The 17,353-nt window shown below is 47.1% G+C and overlaps 1 protein-coding gene across 7 annotated transcripts in view; it reads left to right on the forward strand.

Annotated features, from left to right (window-relative positions):
• FBXO10 (F-box protein 10) overlaps positions 1 to 17,284 on the forward strand; it is a 69,711-nt gene extending 52,427 nt beyond the window's left edge. For 6 of the 7 annotated variants that reach the window (XM_075128876.1, XM_075128878.1, XM_075128874.1 and 3 more), the window contains 4 exons: positions 6,630 to 6,905; positions 9,265 to 9,575; positions 13,816 to 13,997; positions 15,310 to 17,284. In XM_075128876.1, coding sequence (XP_074984977.1) covers positions 6,630 to 6,905; positions 9,265 to 9,575; positions 13,816 to 13,997; positions 15,310 to 15,487 — 947 coding nt within the window. In that variant the 3' untranslated portion in view covers positions 15,488 to 17,284. The remainder of the gene's footprint in view (positions 1 to 6,629; positions 6,906 to 9,264; positions 9,576 to 13,815; positions 13,998 to 15,309) is intronic. The other variant, XM_075128879.1, reaches the window with a different exon arrangement.
• The last annotated feature ends 69 nt before the right edge of the window (positions 17,285 to 17,353 follow it).

Below are 17,353 nucleotides of genomic sequence, written 5' to 3' on the forward strand. Positions count from 1 at the left end.
GGGAGGCTAGTTATCTGGTGTAGAAGGTCCTCTGCAAGCAGAACTTGGACCCATAGGCGCTGACTTTTATTTTTCCCGGGGGGTGCTCCACCCTCTCTCCACCCCAAAACCCTGCCCCACTCCACCCCTTCCTCGAGGCCCCACTCTTGTTCCACCTCTTCCTGCCCCTGCTCTGCCCTCTCCCCCGAGGCCCCATACCAGCTGCCAAACAGCTGAAGGACAGCCCAGCTGAACAGCTGCGGCTGGTGGGTGTTGATCACCACACTATTTTTTCCCATGGGTGCTTGAGCGCTGGAGCACCCACCGAGTCGGTGCCTATGCCTGATTCTCTCCTCACTTGTTGCAGTGTAAATCAGGAGCAACCCCAGTGAAATCAGTGGAGTTACACTGGTATAAAATTAATGAACCACAGGTGGTTCACCAGCCTGGGAAGCAGTCTAATGAGTGGCGCTGGGTTCGCCAGCAGATATAAACCCAATCTGACAAGCCAGAGAAGGCACGTCAGACTGGCAATGCCAGCAGGAGTCTCAAACACGTCTTGAGTTGAAGAGGATACCTAGCAGGGGTGAGTCTAGCTGGCATAGCTATCCTGGCAAAGGCACTGTAGTGTAAACAAGACCTGCATTAACCATGTTTTTGGTTAATTTCCCTTGATTCTTGAGGAAGAGGTTAGTGAGGGGGCACGATTGGAGGGCACTTGTGGGAGGGGGATGATCTGCCACTTTAGCTACCAGCTCTGCCCTCCTCCTGGCTCCACCATTCCCCCGGTTGGGCGGGAAGGGCCATGGGAAGAAAGGGGGATGGTAACTGATGGGCTGTGAGGAGCACATCCACCGGCTGGAGGCAGGAAGAGGAATAGCAGGGAGCCCCAGACTTCGGACCTACTTCAGGGAGCTAATGAAGTGAGCTGTAGCTCACGAAAGCTCATGCTCAAATAAATTGGTTAGTCTCTAAGGTGCCACAAGTCCTCCTTTTCTTTTTAGTGTAAGGGAAGGGGCTCTGCACAGCCCTCTGCAGTACAGGAGAACTGTTGATGTATGGAATGGCCCATTCACCTCAGTGAAAAGAAAAGGAGGACTTGTGGCACCTTAGAGACTAACCAATTTATTTGAGCATGAGCTTTCGTGAGCTACAGCTCACTTCATCGGATGCATACTGTGGAAACTTCAGCAGACATTATATACACACAGAGACCATGAAACAATACCTCCTCCCACCCCACTGTCCTGCTGGTAATAGCTTATCTAAAGTGATCATCAAGTTGGGCCATTTCCAGCACAAATCCAGGTTTTCTCACCCTCCGCCCCCCCACACAAAAACTCACTCTTCTGCTGGTAATAATAACACCTCAGTGGGGTGTGCTCTGATGAATTAGGATGCTCCAAAGACACAATAGCTCTGGGTGGTGTGAAATGACCCATTCATCTCAATGGGAGTTCACCTCTACCTCAGTTTCAGCTGTGGAATACCATTGTTCAAGGTAATCTCCCTATGCAGGTCTGTTTTAGAGCTACTGGAATATTAAAATTTTCTTCTTATTGGGGAGGGGACAATATCCGAGGAACGCCTGAACCAAATTATTCCAAACTTGCAATTATTCCGAAATTGGCCCTGTTGTGGTTTATCAATAATAATAGATAATCTCAAGTATCAGGAGGCAGCCGTGTTAGTCTGTATCCACAAAAACAACAAGGAGTCCGGTGACACCTTAAAGACTGTGAGTTTTTTACCCACGAAACTAAAGTGAGTTTTTTACCCACAAAAGCTTATGCTCAAATAAATCTGTTAGTCTTTAAGGTGCCACCGGACTCCTTGTTGTTTTCTAGATAATCTCATTATGCATGTGGATTTTAGAGTACTTTGAAAATTAAAAGAAGCTCATAATGCAGGGGGGAGGACATGTATTGGGAACCTCTTGATCAAATGATCTAAATTTGCCCCATAAATTCTACCCCAGTCCCTGAATAGTTTTTAATTATTGCTTCCCCAAAAGGGGGGTGGGGGGTGGAAATTACCCACGATTGATCCCGAGAGAGTAATATCAGTATCAGAGCCATAGCTTGAGCCCCAAGTATGTGTAAAAAAAATTATAAGATTTGGATGTTACATGTTTATTTTAGTGGGACTGTGTCTCACTTAAACAACCTCAAAAATCTTGACTACTAAACCAACTCTGTGGCTTGTTTCAAAACAAGATTTTTTTGAGGGCCTCTTTCCACTAATCAGGTTTCTTTTACCCCAACCTATTCTGTTGTGTTCTATATGTACATGCAATGGTGAAAAGGGACGAATTTATTTTGGATAGGGAAGCTACATTCATGCTGCCTCCTTTTATATTAAAAATCCAAGTCCTGTCTAGCCTGGGGGACACATGCTTTGTCTTTGCCTAGACTAGAGTTGGTGGACCTGCTATAATTTGGGCTAATTGATCGTAAATGCTAATTGTTTTGATAACTGCAGCTCTCCACAAATGTTTGTTCTGGGGCACAGAAGTTTTGTGGTTTGCCTGAGGCTGAGCCTGGGGTGGGAGGAGGTATTGTTTCATATTCTCTGTGTATATATAAAGTCTGCTGCAGTTTCCACGGTATGCATCTGATGAAGTGAGCTGTAGCTCACGAAAGCTCATGCTCAAATAAATTGGTTAGTCTCTAAGGTGCCACAAGTACTCCTTTTCTTTTTGCGAATACAGACTAACACGGCTGTTCCTCTGAAACATGTCATGATACTTTGCAAATGTTTGCATCTAGATGAGCATTTACAGTCACTTACCAAGCAATTGGCAATCAATTACAGCAGCAGGACAAATGCTAGTCCAGACAAAGCCTACGACAACAGGAAAACTAGTGAAATGACATCACAAGAGTTAAGAGACAGAATATTGAGCCATGGAGAGGGGAAGGGATTTTAAATCACATTTCGAAAAACTCTGTTTTGTCTGATTTTGTTAACACCTATTTAACTTCAGTGCCAAATGAGTATTTTGGATAAAGGATGCATGGGTGCAAGGGAGGGATGAGAGAGACAAATTTGCCCCCAGATCTTTACTATCCTGGGGGGGCCAGGACATTCTCCCCCCCTCCCCTAAAGGGCACTCCTTGATTACAGACCTAAAAGTGGCAATTCTTCAACAAAAAAACTTCAGAAACAGACTCCAAGGAGAGACTGTTGAATTGGAATTAATTTGCAAACTGGATACAATTAACTTAGGCTTGAATAGAGACTGGGAGTGGATGGGTCATTACACAAAGTAAAACTATTTCCCCATGTTTATTCCCCCTCCCCCACTGTTCCTCAGAGGTTCTTGTCAACTGCTGGAAATGGCCCACCTTGATTATCACTACAAAAGGTTTCTTCCCCTCCCCCTTGCTGGTAATGGCTCACCTTACCTGATCACTCTGGTTACAGTGTGTATGGTAACACCCATTGTTTCATGTTCTCTGTGTATATAAATCTCCCCACTGTATTTTCCACTGAATGCATCCGATGAAGTGAGCTGTAGCTCACGAAAGCTTACGCTCAAATAAATTGGTTAGTCTCTAAGGTGCCACAAGTACTCCTGTTCTTTTTGCGGATACAGACTAACACGGCTGCTACTCTGACTCCTGAGGACAGACACTTCCCCACCTAGGCAGAGCAGAGCAGCAAGGCACTGGCAGAAATGGGGGAAGGCAGTGGCAGTGACTCTGCATGTCCCCCCACCCCCAAACTGTGCCCATGGTGGACTCTCCGCCCCCTCTCCTGATACTGCAGCGCCCCCAGCCAGACTCCCTCTGCCTGAAACAGGACTCACCTAGTGCTGCCTACAGTTGGAGCCGGCTGGGAGCTGGACATTGCCCAGGAGATCTAGGTAGGAGGCAGGGCGACCCAGGTGAGCAGCGTCTCACCGCTGCTGATCAGGCTGGGCTTCTGCAGAGGAGAGGGAGCCTTGTGCTCTCCCCTTGCCCACCCCTAACCCTGGCTGGAGCAGGAGCAGGTCCCTGAGGCTTCTGGAGGAGGGGCCCTACCCAGGGCTGGGTCAGCCTCTTCTGCGCAAGCCCAGGGGCTGCAAACCTTGAACCCCTCATAGGCGATTAACACAGCCATCTCCCAGCTGATCGGTGGGGGCGGGGCTGCCCAGTAACTACTGATCCCTGGCTGGGGCTACAGCTCTATTGCCTGTGGGTGCTATGCACCTGCCAATTTTTTTCTCTGGATGCTCCAGCCCTGGAGCACCCACGGAGTCCGTGCCTATGCTTGGACCAAAATCTTCAAGATTTCCCTCTACTACTTTTGAAAGTGTGATTCTCATGTAATTGACCAGAGCTGGGGATGATCAGTTTATGCAAAACACTCAGACATGAGCCCATGAGGTGCTGAGCAGCTCCTGTGGGGGCTGAACACCCTCCATTCCCAGGGTAGGTGGAGGGCCATGGGCTCCCCACCTGCCCTGGGTGGAGGTCTGGGGTGCCCGAGAGTAGTCCCTGCCCCCCAGGGTGCACTGCCCAGGGAAGATGGAGGGTCCAGGGCTCCCTGGGCAGCTCTTCTCACATCCCTAGCTTCCTACCAGGACAGGAAAAAGGGCCTTGGGACAATGGGAGGAGCAGGGGGTGGAGCCTTGTGGCAGGGGTGTATGTAGGGGGCCCCCAATGTTCTTTGTGCTCAGTGCCCCAGTAAATCTTAATCTGCCTCTGTGAGCAACTGTCAAAGCAGGGCAGAGAAGCAGGCTGTGGACCCCTCTCACAGCCTGTGGGTGCTGAGGGTTGTAAGTTGGGTCCATCAGACTGGTAGGCTGGTGGGTCAGTGTGAGGAGGGACTCCTAGCAGAGCAGACAGCTGGAAGCCTTGTAGGTTGTATATTGTGGGCCTGAGGCTGCCACTGAGATTGTACAGTGTGTGAGATCCTTTGGATGAGCCTTTTATAAGCCAGGACTGTGCCTGTTTGTGCAGGGTCTTAAAAGACCCCATGGCCCTTTTGGCAAGAAGAGTCGTACATTGATACCACTCATGCTAGAAAATAAAGTCGCAGAAATTGTTACTTCCAATATGCAGCAAGAGGAAGTGTAATGGCACCAACTTCTCAGACCACCTGGGCTGTGAGCACTTAGCCAGCATAGCATTGACATCTCCCTGGCTAGGCATTCATGGTCCATCATTACTATGATATCTGACCACTTCTCGTGCCTTGGAACGCCCCTGAGGAGAAGGGAAGGGTTATCCTCCGTGTGGGGAAACTCAGTAACAAGAAGACTCAGCTACTTGCCCAAGGTCACACTGGAAGTCTGTGACAAAGCTAGGACTAGAACCCTGGATCTCAGCCCAGGCTGCTAGCCACAAGGCCAAGGCAGTATGTACAATACATCGCAAACTCATGGGCCCCGCCACCCCAAAATGCTTTGTTTAGGAACTTGATTTCAGTGGGAGTTAAGTGCCTAAATGCCTTTGAGGATCTGAGCCTGGGTGTCCTTCCTTTTGTATGTCGACATAAGAGGTAGCGGCAAATCAGAAATGAAAGAGAAATGAATGGATCATTGCGGCAATGTGCTTCTGTCCAACCTCTGCTACACAGTAGGTGTCACCATTCAGGGCAACTACGCCTGTATTCCCCCTCCATGCTCCACTCTAGACTCCCCGCTCCCCAGCTGTCCCCCTCTCTTGGGTAGAGACCTGTGTGTCTCTTCCTTCTGACGGGATATTTCCAGGCTGCACAGTTCCCTGCCTACACTGAGATATTTCTAGCGAGCCAGATGGCCTAAACAGGCCAGCGTTGTGTTTTGCTTTCTCTCTGGTCTATGAACAGCGTAATGGCCTACAGTTCTAAGTTACTACACGGCTCTTTGTACACAAGCACATTTATTCTTAAGGTAAAAGCATTTCAGATAAAACATTAAAAACAATTAATTTGCAAACTGCTCTATGGGGCGGGGGCTGTCTCTCACTAGGTGTCTATAGTACAGCTGTGTGAATAACAGATTTTTCAGTTTGCTGGCAAGGCCAGTGGTTTCAGGTTGAACCGGAAATGGAATTTTTCAAAATTTTCAGGTTTCAGAGTAGCAGCCGTGTTAGTCTGTATTCGCAAAAAGAAAAGGAGTACTTGTGGCACCTTAGAGACTAACCAATTTATTTGAGCATAAGCCAAGTAAGTTGTACCTCACGAAAGCTCATGCTCAAATAAATTGGTTAGTCTCTAAGGTGCCACAAGTACTCCTTTTCTTTTTTCAAAATTTTCAGCGAGTCGAAAAGTGGAACAGAAAATCATTTCAGGTGTAATGAAGTTTTGTCTCTTCTTGCATGGCATTTTTTTTTGTTTTGTTTCAATTTTGACCATTTTCATGTGGGTTTTTTTTTTTTAATTCTTTTAAGTAAAACAAAAGGAAATGTCAAAACGCCAAGTCATTTCAAGGTGAAAAATGGAAATGGTTCGATTTTTTTCATAATTTATTTTCAGGGGCTTCTTTCTGACTGAAACCATTTGGTGAAACCGAGACAAATTCCCGAAACGTTCTGGTGTCATCAAAGCTGCATGGTTTGCTGAAAAAAAGTTTTGCCTGAAAAATTGCACCCAGCTCTGGTCTGCACAGGGCCTAGGCCAGTGGGGCCAGCCCATGGTTGGAGCCTGGCTGTTACTCTTTGGTCTGTCTCTGCATGTTGCAGGTAACAAGGGCTGTGGCATATGGATAATGTCATCCAGTCTCCCTCACATCACAAACAACCGAATTTGCCACAACAGCATCTACGGGGTGGCCGTGTTTTGCCGCAAAGATGATGCCAACGACTATCTCGCCAACCAAGGCGGCAATGAGAACTTCAACGACGAGGGTGAAGCTGCCAGCTGGGAGAATGATTTGGACAGCGAGGACGAGCGCTTCACCTCCCGACGGCCCATCAGTGTGGCACTGGTGGAGTCCAACAGCATCAATCACAATGGAGGTGAACGTGGTCTCAGCTGCTTGGGCCTGCCCCAAACATGCTGTCCAGGGGCTGACTCCATCCCCGCACTGAGTCCCCGGAGAGATGTGCTCGGGGTCTCCTGGGACTGCGGAGATCACAACCACAGTAACCGTGCAGCTCTGAGTATGATGGAGCAAGACGAATATGGAGGAGCAGACTGGAGGGGAGTGATGCCTAGCAGTGGTAGCCCCCTGGCACTGCCTTGCAGAGGATAAATTCAGTCTCTAAACCAGGGACTGGATTTTCTCCAGTGCTGCAGCCATTTTATATAGGCTGCAAAGGGGGTGGAAACAACCATTGCAGGATTTCCATCACTGGGATTTTCCTCTCTGGGCATATCCCAGTAGAACCATGTTACACCAGGCCCTGGCAGCCCCCAAGGTTGCAGTGTGGAAAGGAGTGTGTGGCTGGAGTGCATTGTACTCCGGCTGTATATGAGGCCCGCAGAGAGTCTTCAGAGGGCCATTACATGCTGGTGAGGCTTACAGCAGCCATTGGGCTGTTCTGGGTTGTGCTGAAGCCAGAGAGGGCACTGGTCTGGGCAACAATTCAGGAAGCACAAAGGTAGTTTAAAGCCACTTTCTTCACCCCCTGCAGAAAAGGAGCAGGTACTCAGGAAGCGAGAAGGCTGCAGGGCCTATGGGTTCATCCCTTTCGAAGGGAGATGGAGAAAAAGCTTTTGCGTAGGGAGCAGCGTTGAGGAGCTCCAAAGCGAGCCCCACCTAGAATTCCTTGGATGGAAAGTTGATTCCTGCAAGAGGTTAATTGCTGGAGCTTGTCTGTGGGGGGCAGGACAGGTGACGGGAGTAGTAGCAGAAGATCAGGAAGACTTGGGAAACCACAGCTGGGGTATGTAAAATCCCTCTCTCTACAGCCCTGAATAAAGGGTCAGCTTGAGTCTCAGGAAACCAGAGATGCCGCTACATTAATGAACCCTTGGGCAGCGTCTATATTACTCCTATGCCAACCGGTAGCTCTCAGTTTCTATCATAGCTGTCATTTCTGTGCTCAGTATTGTACAGTATTGTTGCCCTCTCCCATTCCGGAGTCTGACCAGTTCAGTGCTGACATCCTGGAGTTTGTCACGAGAGCCGTGCAAAATTTCTGTAGTTTGTGAACTAGCCTGGCCTTGGGGTTGTGTTACAAATGTCAAACGCACCCTGCTTTGTCCAAAGACAGCCTGTCAAGGCTAATTCCCCACTCTGGCACTTCAAGTGCAGAAGGTGGGGGCCCACAAAGATTCTAAAAATTAATACTGGCCACTCCAGGCTTGTATTAAACTCCCAAGGTTACAGCTTTTCTCTGACCTTGGCTTGGTAAACGCTGCCACCACCCAAGTGAAAAACTGCCTCTTGCAAATCCTGGAAAAACTCACTTTGGAAGTTTTCCCTGAGGCCCCTCGGCTTTTCCACCCCTCCCTTGGGGAAGCCAAAAAAGAAAACAAACAAAAGGGAATCCCAGCTGTTATCACCAGCTAATTAAATAACATATGCACTGACCTTTTAAGACACAAAACCAATCAGGTATTTTTTTAAAAAGGCAAATTTTATTAAAAACAAAAAGAAAGAAAATACATCTGGAATTTAGGCTATTGCTAGATTTTAAAAGAGCAATTAGAAAAATTAGGCACCCAAACTAGCTTTCTTGGGAGTTCAGCTTAAAGGTTACAAGCAACAAAAGCATCTGGGGTGAGCACAGAGGAGTCCACAAGCCTTACAGATAATAAAAGAAATAAACCTGATTGCGTCTATCTAAACATTCCCTGTCCCAATGAATCCTTCTAGGTATGGAAGATGATTTTTCATACCTGGTTCAAACTTTACACAGCATTCCTGCTGCCCCCGTCTCTTCAGCCCAGCGAGAACAACAGAGAGACAGAGGGAAAGCTTTTTTCCCATCTTAAAAAGCTCTAGCCTTCCCACTGGCTCTTTTGGTCAGGTGCCCACTCCTTTTCTTTTACCTGTGGGCTTGTTAACCCTTTACAGATAAAGCAAGCAGAGACCAGACACCAAGAGGTACTTTATAGCTAACTGGCTGGCTGGGTGTCCATAAAAGGGAGCTCTCCCCCCCCCTTTCACTTATCACACGGCCTCAGAGTCGAGGCTCGCTGATCCTTAGCACAAACCTGAGTGCCGGTTAGCCTGAGTTTCTCTTGGCATTTTGGGGTTTATTCCAGTCCAGAACTCGGGGTGTTGAACGGTTAAGCACATTCAGAGTTTCCCAATCACAGGCTGGTGGAAGACTTGTTTCTCTGGCTGCCCAGCAGATCCAGTTGCTTCGCCTGCCCTGTTTTATTCCCTCAGACGAGTTCACTGACTTCTTTCCCCCTCTTTTGCAGCCGCTGGCTTGTACGTCAAGAGCAGCGAAGCACTTAACATCATAACCAACGCCATCCATGCCAACCACGACAGCGGGATTGCTGTGTTACAGAGCAGCCAGCTCACACGAATCACCAACAACAGCATCTCCTGCAACAGCCTCGAGGGGGTGCTGATCGAAAGCGAGGCCAGAGTGGAGCTACGTGGCAATGGCATTTATGACAACAGCAGCCACGGCATCACCTCCAAGGGTGACGGGGTCGTCGTTGAGAATGACATCATAGGCAACCGGGGATGTGGCCTCCGGTTGTTACAGACTGCAGACATGAAGGTGGGTGTTCAAACAAATCCTAGATTCCAAGACCAGAAGGGACCACTGTGAGCATCTACTCGGACCTCCCGTGTAATACAGTCCTGTTTGTTCTCTACTAGAGCACATCTTAGAGGAAAACCATCCAATCTTGATTTAAAAATAGCCCATGATGGAGAATCTATCACCATGGTCCCATGGTTAATTATTCTCACTGTTTAAAAATGTGCCCCTTATTTCCAGTCTGAATTTGTCTCTCCTGAATTCATTAGGCTGGATGGATTGGTGCACTAGGAGGAAACCAGACCTGGGTTCAGTGCTGGTGTCAATCCCAGAAGAATGGTCAAAGTCCGTAGGTCTCAGCTTCTATTCTTTGGATTTGTAGTGAAAGCTGCTAGTCATTTGTAGCATCACTAAGGTAATCAAAGGGAAACAGGAGCAGCGAGAATTCATCCTCCCTTCACAGGAGAGAAGAGCAGCACTGCTCATGTGCAGCAACTCTGTTGCTTAACAAACATGCATGTCGGAGAGGCTACGAGATTGTGAACGAGAGAATTCCCATTGATGGAATATACTTGTAATGATAGTAATAGTACTTCACCCTTCTCATCAGCAGGTTGCAAAGCTCTTTACAAAGGAGGTCAGCATCATTATCCTCATTTTACAAGGGGGGAAACTGAGGCACAGAGAGGGAAGCGACTTGCCAGAGGTCACCCAAAATAGAGTCCAGCTCTCCAAAGTCCCTGTGCAGTGCTCATAAAAAGGATCAGACCTATGGTCCATCTAGCCCAGTATCCTGTCTTCCCACAGTGGCCAATGCCAGGTGCTTCAGAGGAAATGTACAGATCAAGGCAATTTTGAGTGATCCATCACCTGTCGTCCAGTCCCAGTTTCTGGCAATCAGAGGCTAGAGACACCCAGAGCACAGGACTGTGTCCATGACCATCTTGGCTAATAGCAATTAATGGACCTATCTTCCATGAACTTCTCTAATTCTTTTCTGAGCCCAGTTATACTTTTGGACTTTACAACATCCCCTGGCAATGAGTTCCACAGATTCTTCACACAACACACAGTCAAATACTTCCTTTTGTTTGTTTTAAACCTGCTGCCTATTAATTTCATTGGGTGACCCTGGGTATTTGTGTTGTGTGAAGAGGCAAATAACACTTTCTTATTCACTTTCTCCACACCAGTCATGATTTTATAGACCTCTTTCATATCCCCCCTTAGTCATCTCAGAGCTGAACAGTCCCAGTCTCTCCTCATATGGAAGCTGTTCCATATCCCTAATCATTTTTGTTACCCTTTTCTATACTTTTTCCTATTCAAATATATCTTTTTTGGAGATGGGGTGACCAGAATTGCACGCAGTATTCAAAGTGTGGGCATATCATGGATTTATATAGTGACATTATGATATTTTCTGTCTTATTATCTATCCCTTCCTTAATGATTCCCAACATTCTGTTTGCTTTTTTGACTGCCCCTGCACACTGAGTGGATGTTTTCAGAGAACTATCCACGATGACTCCAAGATCTCTTCCTTGAGTGGTAACAGCTAATTTAGACCCCATCATTTTAGATGTACAGTTGGGATTATATTTTCCAGTGTGCCTTACTTTGCACTGAATTTCATCTGCCATTTTGTTGCCCATTCACCTAGTTTCGTGAGATCCCTTTGTAACTCTTCACAGTCTGCTTTGGACTTAACTATCTTGAGTAGTTGTGTGTCATCTGCAAATTTTGCCATCTCGTTGTTCACTCCCTTTTCCAGATCATTTATTAATATGTTGAATAGGACTGGTCCCAGTACAGATCCTTGGGGGACCCCACTATTTACCTCTCTCCATTTTGAAACTGACCATTTATTCTTACCCCTTTGTTTCCTATCTGTTAACCAGTTACTGATCCATGAGAGGATCTTCCCTCCGATCCTATGACTTTTTACTTTGCTTAATAGCCTTTGGTGAGGGAACTTGTCAAAGGCTTTCTGAAAGTTCAAGTACAATGTATCCCCTGGATCACCCTTGTACAGAAGTTTGTTGACCCACTTAAAAAATGTTAATAGATTGGTGAGGCATGATTTCCCTTTATAAAAACCAAGTTGATTCTTCCCCTACAAATCATGTTCATCTATCTGCTAGGCCACACTTCTGATTAATAGCACATTTGTCACTCCAATGTTGATTTTTATTTTACTTTTCATACAGTGTTGTTCTGACTTTTCCCAGCATAGGTAGCTCTGTGATTATTCCTTGTATGTGGATAGACAATTGTCTTCCATGTGGAACCTATTTGCCATGAAAGAGAGCAACTGAGACAGTCAGAGACTGCGGTAGTCCCCTTGACTACAGTGGAGTGTCACTTTGCTTGTCTTTGGTACACTCTCTCTTTCTCCTCACCCACGTGCTTTATTTAGTTAGTTGCTCCACTGCCCTTGTTGTAGCCAAAATCCCTCCTAAAAGCCAAATGCAGCCCACGGAGTTCTGCAATATGGTCAACATTTGCTTTCATGTTTAGTGTATTGGTGTGGCTAATGGGGACTACAGATCCCAGCATGCATTGCTCCATGTCAGCCAAACACTCAAGCTGCTTGGAGCAAGAGGGAGCATTGCAGGTTGAGACCTCCAGAAACTGCAGGCTGGACCACTGCATTAAAAGCAGGAGTTGCTGCAGTTTGCTCCGATGTTTGCAAACTAGATGCAGCAATCCCACTCCTAGCGAGTTGCCAGTATTACCCTAAGGGTAAAAGGCACCTTTGTTCTAGTCTCTGGTGGGGTGAAGCCGCAGCAAGGTGCAGTACTAGTCTGTTGCGATAATCTTCACTGAAAAGGCCCCGGCAATGAACGCGCAGAGAGCTCTCAGGTTAGGTTAGAGAGATGAGTGCTCTCTCCTCTGTTCTGTTCACGAACCACTAACTCCTTCTGAAAAACATTCTGATCAGGGAGCTGTTGTTGTCTGGGCCTTAGGCAAAACTAGACCTATGGAAACCCTAATCATACTGCTCCCCAGATGCAAGTACCCCTAAAGGATTGAGGGAGAATTCAAATTGTCACGGGCCCCAGGGGACATTGATTGAAGCCCGGGCTGCACTAGTTGCTGTTGTTGTTTCCCATGAAGACTCTAGCAAGGATCTGTTACCTGTCCCGAGAGTCGCGTGAGAAGAAGTAAACAGTTTGCACTGCCCCTGGTGGCTCTGCCCAGGATAACAAGGATGACAGAGATTGGGACTGCTGCCCATGGGAGACGTTCAGCAGTGAGGGGATCCTAGTTCTAACTCAGAGCTTCCAGGGCCAGAAGGGATCATCTAGTCTGACCTCCTGCATAACACAGACCAGGGAACTTCCCCACAATAATTGCTGCAGTGGATCTTTTAGAAAAACATACACTCTTGATTTATAAATGATCACTGATGGAGACTCCACCACAACCTTTGGTAAAGTTCTAGCAGCGAAAGGTTTAACACGATCCAATGGCTGAAAGTAGCAGCTAGACAAATTCAGACTGGAAATAAGGCTTTAAATGTTTAACAGGAAGAATAATTAACCATTGGAACAACCCAACCTCTGGGTCCCTGGATCTCTGGGTGTTTTAAGCCTCTGGAGCCTGAATGGAGTGTGGTCACTGCCCCAGTCTTAGGGTCTCACAGCACACTTTTCTCTCTGAGACATGTAACCTGCAGTCCAGCTGCCTAGCCCCACTGGGCACAGCGCTGACCTTCAGAAAACACCATATTTAAACACACCATCTCCCAGAACTCCGTCCCCAGGTGTGAGCCTTCTGGGTTACAAGGACACCTTAAAAAACAGAATTAACAGCTTTCTAAATGTGACTCCTTCAAAGTTCTGTGAGCACATGAGAAACCATCGTGGAACTCTGTAACCTCCCGATTCCATCTCTCTCTGTTCTAGTCTGGCCTAAACATTGCCCCTTTGCTTAACTGTATTGGTCCTACTTGGACATTTAGCCCCCAGTTCATCAGTGCATTTAAGCCCTAAATCTGTGTCTAGTCAGCAAAGCACTTAGGTATGTGATTACCGCTGAACATGTGCTTTGCTGAATAGGGATAGGTTGCTGAATCAGGGCCCTACACTTTAAGATCTTTGGGGTTTTGTTTTTACTGATGACAGGTTAATAGATATACTTAAGTACCATGTACAACTTCAGCACTTTATTTGATTAGATCATGGAAAAGGCCACCTGGCCCAATATTCTTGCCAGGTTCTGGTTGTGCCATGTTGGGATATTTCCCCTGCAGGTAACCAAGAACAGGATCCAGTCCTTTTGGGATTATGGGATTGTTATGCTTGACCAAACCAAAGGCCTGGTGCAGGAAAACCTGATTTTTCAAGGGAGGGCCAAGAAGACCATTTTGCAGCAGGTGTCGAATACAGAAGATTGTATTGTGCAGAACAACAAACTCCTCACCTTCAAGAGCAAGTAAGCCCCTCGCGCTGCTCTTTAACGAGTCCCTTGGCCTAGAACAGCCCTTCTCAAAATGTGGGCAGTGACCCCTAGGAGAGGCCACGAGCTGGGGGCTTCAGGCCATGAGCCTGCTCCGCTTTCCTCCCCCTCTTCTTCCATTGGGGCAGATTTGCTCAGCTACTCCAGGCACCGGCTCCTGCAGTGCCGAGCTCTGTGAGGACCTGGAGACGGAGGCTGGAATCATCTCACTCCTGACCATGGGAAAACCAGGCTCCCCACTGGGGAGAAGCGAGAAGCTTGATGCACCTGTTCTAATGTCGGCCCCAAGAATGCTCTTCCATTGGCTCTCTCCTAGCAGGCTTGTTCTCAGATCTGGGTGTAGCCTCCTTTTCCCTGAACAGGGCCCATTGATTTCACCTGGCCTTTGAAGGGAGGTTGGAAGAGAAAGGAACAGCCTGATGTACCTGAGCGCACACCCCCGTTCCCCTGGTGGCGGGCGGCCCGTGAAACACCGACAGACAGACTAGTATTCCACTCTGAGCTGCTGCTTGTTAGAAGAGCTGATCTGAGTGGATTGTGCTTCTGAATTTGTTCCTGTAAAATCACCGGCAGTGCCCTCAGAGCCTGGGGCTGTCGCTTTCCATTGTTCTCAGTCAAACGAAAATCAGCACCACTCGGTGGTGGACGGGAAGGCAGGCAATTCTTGTGTGGGTTGGGTGTATGTGTACAATTCCAGGCCTGCACCCTTAGTGCATTCCTGTCTTGAGACCCAAATCAGCCGTGACTACTGAATCCCCAACAGCTTTCATTTCATCCCCAAACAAACCTGTTCTTTCACGTAACCAGTTTAGCCAGGGTTTCTTTATACAGATTCCAGAAGTACACTTTTCCGCCGCCACTGTCTTTCCCTGACCCACCACATCCCCAAGACCTGTACTGCACTCACATGGAGAAAGTGGTTGAAAAACAGGAACAAAATCACACAAATGTGTTTGGATTCCCCCCCCCCCTTTTTTTTCTCATCAAAATTTGATATTTCATTGAAATTCCAAAATTTAACATACATTGTTCTGCCTGAGAGTTGGAACAAAATGTGTGTGTGTGGGGGGGGGATTTTCATAAATGTAATCAATTTACTTTCCCGTGTTTTCTTTTTCATTGAAATGCAAAATTCTGACACAGATTTTCTTTGACGTTTCCCAATTCCAAAAACATCAATCAGCTCTCGAGTCAGGACAATGGAGTCATTCCGTTGGCTGAGAAGGAAGCTCCTCCCCCTCCCCGATTGCTAATGGATGCTTGTGGGGTATTTTTTCTGTTTCTCCAGGTCTGACGTTGCATGGACCCTGGAGAACCCTCCAGCACGACCTCACATCGAAGGATCCACCCGAGGAACCTCCTCGGCAACAAACAGTCAGAAAGTTACCACCATGTCGACCAGAATAGCTGCACGGATGGACGGAGGCTGCCACAACAATGGGAGCATCTTCTGCACTATTCTTTGACTCGTGTGAGTTTCTTCACCTTTCCCTTAGGCTGGTGCTGCTGCAGAGAGCAAGCTGGGAAGGGTCTCTTGTGCCCATTCGTTGCAAGAAGCTTTCAGTGCGAGCTCTTCATTTTAATTCCTCCTCCTTTTATCACTTTGGGATATTGCCACTCACGAAACAAGTTACACACTAAATCAACAGTGGCAGGAGCACATTGCCGTCGGCTTTTCTTTTCTCCTTCTTTGAGCCATTCTACCAATCTTATAGCAATTGCCAAGCAAATCAGTCACCTCGGATAGACCACAATAATGCCAGAGTCTAGCCAGTTAGTGGCCTAGAAAAGGAACTTGGAATGAATTTTACTTTCCTGCCAGGAACTGGAACTGTTTCAGCCCAGAGGAAAGGCACAATCTGCCTGTTGCCGAGGCAGAATGAAAGGAGCATTGCCGTTGCATGAAGCCGTAGACTGACTCCAAGCCCTTCAACTGGCCGGGCAAAAAACTAAACAGCAACAAAAACACCACTCAAAGTTCAGTCACAAGCAGGCAGAATGTGATGATGGCTTCTCTTTTTTTAAAGAGGGCTAAAAATACTCCATAGTGGCTTGTTGGGAGCCACCTGCACCGGGAAAAGGATGTAAAGAGTGCAGGGTTTTAGAAGCCGATAATATGTCCTGTGTAATCTGGTTTATCTCCAGGAAATAACTGCTCATAGCAATTCTGGCCTGCAGTGTAAGATTTGCTGCTGCATTTGTAATGCTCAAATGTCCAGGCCTCCTCTAAGTCCCAGTGTTGGAGACGATGCATTAAGGCCCAGTCTGCAGTGGAGCCAAAATGGTATTGAACAATGAGGACCAAATACTAAAGTCAGGTTTCACACAGCACCTTTTAAATGCTAGGAGTCCATCTACCCTCGCACCTTCATCCTTCCCTGACAGCGGTCATCAGCAATTGGTCTTCCTGAACCAATGCTGTGACCAGGATGAGACACAAACATTTTCACTCCTGCCACTTAAAGAGTTTCTTGAAACTTCTCAAGCAGTGGGTCAGTGTCCTGCTGTAGACAGACCCCAAAGTGCTTTTGCAAGGATGAACTGGGTCCTGGGAGTTCAGCTGTGCAGGCAAGTGTGAAAGTCACAATGTGCTGCACCCCGTCGTGACTATAGCATGAGAAATCGGGATGACTCCAAAACGTTTTCTGCTGCTGACTCTTGGGAGGTGAGTAAGAAATATGCAAAGGGCTCTTCTTTGCCCCTGATCCCGTGGGCAGACGGGGCTCACCTGCATGATATAGAGTGGTCCTGTCTGTGCTCTTGAGATATAGCATTGTGACTCCAGGCCCAGCAAGGCACCTATCTAGGGCTGTTACAGTTTGGCAATAATTGAAGCTGAAGCTTTTTCTGCCTTCTGCAGGATGCTGGAATTACAGGGCAAAGGAGGGTGTTGCTCTTTCACATTTCAGCCTTTCTCACTTTGGGACAGAGCCTCAGTTAGTCTCGTTGATTTCAGTGGATTTATACCAGCTGGGGACCTTGATCCTTCTGTTCTTTTCAGGCAAGTTCTATGCTGGATCTTCTCTATTCACTTCACACTGTCTGTGAGACACATCCTGGTCCAGACCCCTTGCTGGTATAAATTGACATGATTCCACTGAAGAACCATTGACTCCATTAAAGTGAATGGAGCGATGCTGATTTACACCAGCTGAGGATCTGGCCCCTATGTTTTTGGGTTTTTTTAAGAAAAACAATTGTTTTATGTGAAAACTTTTGTAATTAAAAACTGTATATTACAACAATAAAGTGCTATATTTTAAGGGTTTTTTTTAAACTCTTTTTTATTTTGCAAACATGAGGCAAACACTAGAATTTACAGGTAGTCACTG

This window comes from Caretta caretta, chromosome 5 (assembly GCF_965140235.1).
Source record: "Caretta caretta isolate rCarCar2 chromosome 5, rCarCar1.hap1, whole genome shotgun sequence".
Taxonomy (NCBI): Eukaryota; Metazoa; Chordata; order Testudines; family Cheloniidae; genus Caretta; species Caretta caretta.